General features: G+C 38.2%; 1 protein-coding gene across 1 annotated transcript; it reads left to right on the plus strand.

The window, feature by feature from the left end:
- The first annotated feature begins 855 nt into the window (after positions 1-855).
- Positions 856-7,829, plus strand: LOC131859561 (uncharacterized). Its single transcript, XM_059213473.1, has 2 exons — positions 856-957; positions 7,386-7,829. Exons 1-2 carry the CDS (start codon positions 856-858, stop codon positions 7,827-7,829), a joined length of 546 nt encoding a protein of 181 aa, XP_059069456.1.
- The last annotated feature ends 469 nt before the right edge of the window (positions 7,830-8,298 follow it).

The raw sequence follows: 8,298 nt of genomic DNA on the forward strand, positions 1-8,298 counted from the left end.
TCTTTCTTTTTTCTTTTAGTTAAATGTTGGGGATACTATTGATATATTAAGGATTTGTAAGAAGAATAACATTGTTGGCTAATATCAAGTTACCTTATTGTAATACAATAATGCTTAATTACCGACTAAATTATTGTTTAAGTTGTTATTGAGAGGTGTTGCATAATTCATGACTTTGTAATGGATAAGGCATTGTATAATCGTGTTTTTTTGTTGAAAACTAGGAAAGAATCAACAAAATTGAAAATCCAGAGTCTATTTTACTATTAATTATTTAGTGATTTTTTATTTCACATCATAATTAAATGGATCTTAGAGGGCTTTTAGAAAATTAAGCAAGTTATCTTACCAATCTTGACCTTATTGTGTGATGTCATGTAAATATAAACCCACCTTAGTTTGATAGAGCCTAAAATGAAAGGGAATTTGAAGAAAATCATCTATTAAGTTGGCCACTATCATGATCTTGCTGACTATAAGAATTAGCTTACCTTTAGAGAAGATTAGGGAAGCAGAAGTTGGAAACAACCATGATGAACCTAGTTCAACAAAGACAACCTCAAGGAGTGATTAACAAGAGCTTGTAGTTGTAAATGATAAGGAGTTTTGGAGGGGATTCTACGAATGGAGGGAAATTTGAATTCTGCGAATGGAGGGAACAACGTGGCTGGTTTTTCCTCTAGTTTTGTAGCCTCTGCAGCTCAAGGACAACTTGTCTCTTTGGGATCTACGAGGGATGATGAGGATGGTCGAAAGGATGGGGACCCACGGCATCGGGACCCTCCTCTTGTCTTTAAAAATACTGAAGATTCTTCAAAGTTGGGTCATGAAATCTTGAACGCGGAGCTAGATAAGATGGCTGAAGACAAGGTGGTCAAACCCTGGAACAACTTATTTGCAAACAAGCCTACTGGTAAATCTACCTTTCCCTCTGTGGAAGATATTTCTGATAAGAAGGTAGGCAGATTAGCTATTGCAGTATCGGACGTGGTCATAGATCACAGTATTTCTCTTATGACATTTTCTCTTGTGGGGAAATTTGTTGGACCTATACCTAATATTGAAGTTGTTAGGTCTTTTGTGAAGAGAAAATGGAGGGTGAAAGGACAGGTTGATGTTTCAGCCTTGTCAAGGGTTTTTTTTGTCTTTTCCTTCTCCTATGGTGAAGAATTGGAAATGGCTCTGAGTGGAGGACCCTGGATGCTTGGGAAGTCTTCTTTATCTTTAAGAAAATGTTCTCCAAAAATGGAACTCAATGACTCCTTTTTCGAATCTGCTCCAGTTTGGGTGTGACTCCCTGGTTTGCCACTGGAATTTTGGTTGGAGGACGTGTTCTCAGGCATTGCTAAATTCTTCAGGGAGCTTGTGGCTATAAACTCCATGACAGCAATGTGAAAGAGACTGGTGTATGCGAGGATATGCGTTAATATGTCACAGAACATAGACCTTCCTAGCTCTATCGAAATAAATTCGAAGCTAGGTAAGTGGGAACAAATCATAGAGTTTGAATCCCTCCCCTTCGTGTGATTTTCATGTAAGAAAGATGGACATTGGGCAAAGGCTTGTCCTAGTAACCCAAAGAATGCTCAGAAGAACAATAATCATGTCAAACAGATCTGGAAAGAGAAGCAGAACAAAAATGAGGAGGGTAGAATGAAAGGAGGAACCTGACTCCCTAGTAACTCAAAAGATATAACGAGGGATGAAAGGAAAGCTACTCCTTCCAAGGAGGTTCCTCAGAAGGAAATCAGAGAAGATGGAGAGAATGTATTTGAAGTTAAAACAAGCAATGGCTTTGAAGCTTTACAAATTCAAGAAGAAGAAAATGTAATTATAGAAGAAATTCTTGAAGACGGTGAGATTGGAGACACAAATGAATCACAATATGTGATTCCAAAAGATATAGAACAGGAATGCAATAAAGTGTGTTCAAAGGACTCTGAAGTTCCAGATGTAATCTTTGAAGAAAAGACCCAGTTTAGATCGCCCCAGGTTAACCTTAACTCTCTATTCCAAAACTTTGGGACAGATTCACCCACCTCATCTCAACAAAAAGGAGATCCTTGGAATAGTAAGAAGTTTGCATATAAAGATGAAGAAGATGAAGAGTTAATAGAAGTGGGAAAAATAAAAACAAGAAAACAGGGTGTACTAATGGTGTTAAAACTAGAACTAGATCTAAGGCGGATATTGGTCTTTCTAAATCTCCACAAGGGCGCAAAACTATGAAGTGGCACAGGGATCAGGAGAGAAAACAAAATATAGCCGATGGAAGGCAGCGAACCATTCAGGAATCCTGCTCCTAGGTTTCCAAATGAAGGTAATTTCTTGGAACATTAGAGGCCTAAATAGTCTCCATAAGCAGGATGTGCTCATGAATTTTATCAGAGATCATAAGCCGGACATTATCCTACTTTAGGAAACTAAAATGAGTAAGGAAACTTTTGAAAAATTAAAATTCTTTAAACTTGGGGGTGTACGTGGCAGTAGTTCTAATGGAGCATCTGGTAGGGTTGCCATATTTTGGAATAAGAAAACTATTGATGGAGACCTGATTGATGAAGATGGTAATATCATTTCTATGAGAGTCAAATGCATTGCTGAAGGACAGGACTGGGTGGTTACCAACATTTATGTTGCCAACTCTAAAGCTGCTCAGAGCAAGTTCTAGGACAAAATCCAGCAGAAAAGAGGGACTTTTTCCCAGGAGAGCTGGCTTTTGATGGGAGATTTCAACACTCCTTTGCAAGAGATTGAAAAATTTGGTGGAACCCAAGCTCAACTGGATAGCAGGATTGATCTTATGGACTTTATCAATGCCAATGCCCTCATTGATGTAGACCTTTCTAGAGCTTCCTACACTTGGTCTAATCGTAGGGATGGAGGAGAACTTATTCAGGTAAGGCTTGATAGATCTCTTATTACTCCTAACTGGGTCCTTAAATATAGATGTTCTCTATCTTTTATTAACAGAATTGGATCGGACCATTATCCTATTTCTTTTGTTGCTGATTCTATTAAGGGTAAACGTTGCTTTCCCTTCTGGTTTGAAAAAATGTGGATCTCACACCCTTCCTTGGAAGCCTCCATTTTCAAATGGTGGAATATAACTGTGGATGGTTTTGCCATGTTCAAAGTTGCTACAAAGTTAAGAAATATCAAAGATAACATCAAGGTTTGGAATAAAAAGGTTTTTGGGGACATTTTTGAATCTAAGAGGAAGCTCAAGGAGGAATTAGAATAGATTCAAGATTCTATTCACAAACATGGCTATAAGAATGTCCCCAAGGCTAAAGAAGATGAGGTTCTAACCAAATTACACAACACTATTTCTAGAGAAGAAATCTACTAGAGGCAGAGATCCAGGGCAATTTGGTTAGAGGCTGGTGATAGAAATACCAAATTCTTTCATATGACATCAATGAAGCATAAAGTGGCAAGTAGAATTTACAGATTAATTGTTAATGATAAAATTATTGTCAAAGATGATGATATAGCTGATGAAGCTGTAAGGTTCTTCTCTAACCTTCTGACTGGTAGCAAGGAACTTGACCTTGTTAAGCAGCAAGATCTGGTTGAAAATATTCCTAAGATTATTGAACTTGATCAGAATAGGATTTTATCTACCATTCCCTCAGTTGATAAAATTAAAAGAGTTGTTTTCTCCTTCCAAGGGGATAAGGCACCAGGTCTAGATTGATTCCCCATGTTTTTGTTTTAGGAATATTGGCACATTGTTGGGGCTGATGTGGTCAATGCTGTCAAAGAATTCTTTGGTTCTAGAAGAATTCTTAAAGAAATCAACTCTACCTTCATTGCTCTAATTCCTAAGGTGGCTGGAGCTGAGTCTATGGGTAAGTTTAGGCCAATAAGTTTATGCAATTCTTTTTACAAGATCATCTCAAAAGTCCCGACTTCTAGATTGCTGGTTGTTCTTCCTCTTGTTATCTCTAAGGAGCAAAAAGGATTTGTCCTAGGTAGGCAGATTTTGGACTCTATAATTCTTGCGCATGAGAATATCCATTCTCTTAATGTTGCAAGAAAAGAGGGATTCCTCATAAAGGTAGATTTGGCAAAAGCCTATGATAGGGTTGAATGATAGGTCCTTTTCAAGATTATGGAAGCCTTTGGATTTGATGAGAAGGTTATCAAAATCACTAGAGAGTTGATATCTTGGCCAAATTTTTCTATTCTTGTGAATGGTTCTCCTTCTAGATTTTTCAAGTCTTCAAGGGGTCTTAGGAAAGGAGATCCTATCTTGCCTATTCTTTTCACTATTTTGGCGAAATGTTTGAGTAGACTGATCCATAACTTGAAGGAGAAAAGGATCATCATAGGATTGTAACCCTCTTCAGCTAATTTCTCCTACACTCATCAACAGTTTGTTGATGATACTATATTATTGGGATACTCTTTTGTGAGTGAAGCTTCTACCTTCAAAAATGCTCTCAGCTCTTATTCCCTTGCTACTGGCCAGCAGGTTAATTGGGACAAATCTGCTATTTTCTTCATCAACACTCCTTTGTTGAGGCAACAGAGGATTGCTAACATTATGGGTTGTAAGGTTGAGCTGCTCCCCTCTACTTATTTGTGCCTCCCTCTTGGTTTGGCTCCTCCAAACTCTTTCTGGAATTATTTGATTGATAAGTTCAACAAAAAATTGGCTGGATGGAAAGGCTCTATGTTGTCACAGGCTGGTAAGCTTCAGCTTCTTCAAGCTACCCTTCAGAATCTTCCTGTTTATGCTCTTAGTTTGTTTAGTATACCGGTCAAATTTGCTGAAGTGTTAGAAAGAATTCAGAAAATATTTCTTTGGTCTGGTGTGGAAGATAAGAAAAGGAATGCTTTGGTTGCTTGGGATAAAGTCTGTGGTCCTAAAAGTAGTGGGGGGTTAGGTATCAAATCCTTTAAACCTTTCAATAAAGCTTTGTTAGCCAAACAAGTTTGGAGGGCCTATGGTATTAAGAGAGATTGGAGTATGGTGTGGTTTGACAAATACATCCATAATCAACCCATTCATTGCCTTCTCTATTCTAAAGATATCCTCGCAGGATCTTTAATTTGGAATAGTATGATAAAATCTATTAAAGTTGCTAAAGCTGGAGCTGGCTGGGTCCTTGGTAAAGGTAACAAAATTAGATTTTGGGAGGATGTCTGGATCAAAGATGAGCCTCTTTTTAACCAAGACTGCAGCCATATCATAGAAGATTGTAAAAGGAGGTTTGGTTCTATGGTCTGTAACTATTGGGAGGAGAATAAATGGGTTAGACTTGATGTTGTCTATGCTGGATTCTCTTCGCTCCAGCATGATTTGTTGTCCTTTTCTGTCAGCAAAGACTCAGATGATGTCTTCTTATGGAAGAGTAATCCCAGGGGTACTTTTACTGTTGCTTCTGCTTACAAAAAGATATCTACTCAGGCTTGTAGCCCTATATGGTCTAAAGTTTGGAATAGATTCCTCATTCCTAAAGTTAATATGTTTTTCTGGCTTGCCATTCATAACAAGATTCTCACTATTGATAACCTGGCCATAAGAGGATTTATGATCCCTAATAGGTGTGAGTTACGTCAGAAAGAGGCTGAGTCTATGGATCATTTGTTCATTCACTATTCTTTTACCTAGGAAATCTAGGGCAAAGTGTGGACGCAATGGAAAGTTGATTGGGTTATGCAGAATAGTTTTAAGGAAGTCCTTTGGCATTGGATTTTCCCTACCAAGTTTCCCATCATCAAGACCCTTTGGTCCTTTCTTCTTCCTATGACCTGTTGGCATATTTGGAAGGAGAGAAACAATAGAATTTTTAGGGAGACTAAGTGTTCTTCTCAGGTGGTCTTTGAAAAGATTTGTAGGGCTATGAAAGAAAACTTCAACACCAATCACAAAAGCAACAAGCAGTGTAGTTATATTGATATGAATGATAATGAGAAAAGGATTTTAACAGAATGGAAATTAATGAATAAGGTTTGGAAGTCTAATCTAAAGAGTAGAAGAGATAATGTGGTCTGGAGGTTCCCACCTCATGATTGGGTGAAGGTGAACTTTGATGGTGCAGCTAAAGGAAATCCGGGTAATGTTGGTGGGGGAGGTGTTATCAGAAACTCTTATGGCTTTTGTGTTGTTGTGATTGCTTCTCCCTTTGAAATTCAAAACAACCATGTGGCAGAAGCTATGACTATGTTAAAATGTCTTCAGCTTGCTCAGGGTTTCAATTTTAAAAAAATTTGGCTGGAGGGGGATTCCCTAAATATTATTTAGGCTATTAAAGGTATTAGTTCCTCTTCTTGGAATATCCAAAATATCATCGATAAGGCTAAAAAAAAATGTTAGATTCCTGTGATAGTGTGGTTATTATCCATACCTTTAGGGAAGGTAATAGGGTAGCCAATTTGTTAGCCAATGAGGGGGTCATTTTAGAGAAAGATGCTAATTATATCGGAGAGTCATCATGTAAGAACAAAGTCTGAGGGCAATTATTTTATGACAGGATCAATGGTACATACTAATCTCATTATTACCCTTTTTGGTTCGTATTTCAATGATAGAATTTGGAGTGAGGTGAATTGTTAGTTAATGACCTGTCTCAGGCGTCACGCTAATGAGTATAGGTATGAAGGGCCTTATCATATTAAGTATTGGGTTAATTGGCATGTTTTAAAGGGCTATTTGAAAAACAAGAAAGTTACCTTGGTTTTCGATTCCAGTTTCTCTATTCTTCAGTATTTGGTCAGCTTGTGCTCCCTTGAGGGTTTCGATTTGAATAGTTTCTACATTATGGGTGGAAATATCAACCGTAATGAGCCCACTAGTTGTGATAATTGGAAAGGTGGAAGGAAAATTTGGAAGAGGCTGCATAAAAATGACTTGACTGATTATATGGAGAAATTGCATGGGAGCAAGAAGTTCATTTCCCGTGGTTTTGCCAAGGGTTGGAAAAATAACAGAGTTACTTTGTTTGGTCAGACCTAGAGAGTGGATAAAGATTTGGTGGCCGAGGTGACTGGATTGCAGAAGGAGGACATCAAGTTTTATAGAGATCGTAAGTTTTTGGTGGAAGCCACTAAAAATTTCCCCAAGAATGATGAAGAAAGGGCTCGCCTTGCCAAAAAAGATAATATTTCCTATTATCTCCCTAACCAGGAAAATTCCTTTTGGCAGAAATTGTTGAAAGTGTTAATGGAGTATCTTACTGTTGATGGTAGGTTTTTGAAAGTCTATGAATATCATTTTGTTATCCTTAATCACTTTTACCATGGCTCTAAGATATCTCTGCCCTTCTATCTGGCCTCATCCCTTAATGACAACCTAGCTGACCATGCTAAGAAACCCAATTCCGACCCCATTGCCCACCAAGGTCCTATTCTGTTAATTTATGAGCATCTTTTAGGATAAAGTTAAGGCTAATAAGCATGATCCCTTTGTGGAGAATGCCCATATCTATGAGGATTATGATAGTTTTGAGTCTGATGAGGATTCTACCAATCCTCCCCCTAAAATGAAATTGAGGGTTAGTAAGAAAGCTGAAGATTACGCTGAAGAGACGGATGATCCCAAGCAGAAGCATGAGAAGGAGATGGAAAAGGAGGTGACACATGAGAAGGAGAAGGAGTTGGAGGGTGAGACAGGAGACAAGGATAATGAGCAGGGTAAAGAGGATGTTGATGAGTCAGAGGAGAAGGAGAGTCCCTATGACACATACAATAGGGATGAGGTTCAAAATAATATGGAGGAGAGAAACCCTAGGTCTGAGGATTCTGCCCAGGACATGGAGGATACAGATACTATTTTGAATGCTGCTAGAAACAACTCTCTGGAAATGTTTAATTTCTAGAAGTGGGTGGTTGACAATATTACCAACATTCAGGAAAAATAGAGAGAGCTAGAGCTCAAAATTGATAATGTGGTTAAGGATATTAATGATAAAGGCAAAGAGGAAAATTCTGAGGACAATAGTGAAGTAGAGGATGAAAAAGAAATTCCTGATTGGTCGGAAGGTGAGATCATAAAGGGAGATTTGAAGCATCTGGAGGATGTGGTGAGGACTCTCAAAGAAAAGGGTGAGTCAGATTATGATCTGATAAACAACAAGATTCAAAAAATTGAGAGTTCCTTGAGGAAATTCATGGAGCATAGCTTGGCTGTGTTGAAGGTGTCTTCCCAAAGTATGAATGCATTGGTTTCTCGTCTAGAGAAGGATAAGCAGAACAAAGACATAGTGATTGTTGATGATGAGCTAGTTTCTAGCTCTGTCCTGCATTCTTCCAGATGCCGTACTAGGCAAAATACTAAAGAGCTGGAGT

Source organism: Cryptomeria japonica, chromosome 2 (genome assembly GCF_030272615.1).
Source record: "Cryptomeria japonica chromosome 2, Sugi_1.0, whole genome shotgun sequence".
Taxonomy (NCBI): domain Eukaryota; kingdom Viridiplantae; phylum Streptophyta; class Pinopsida; order Cupressales; family Cupressaceae; genus Cryptomeria; species Cryptomeria japonica.

Bases quoted from the DNA above. Each gene is read 5' to 3' on its own strand.
- LOC131859561 (XM_059213473.1), top strand. From the start codon at position 856: ATGGCTGAAGACAAGGTGGTCAAACCCTGGAACAACTTATTTGCAAAC. The intron at 958-7,385 runs GTAGGCAGATTA...AGCATCTTTTAG, and splicing joins AAGATATTTCTGATAAGAAG to GATAAAGTTAAGGCTAATAA.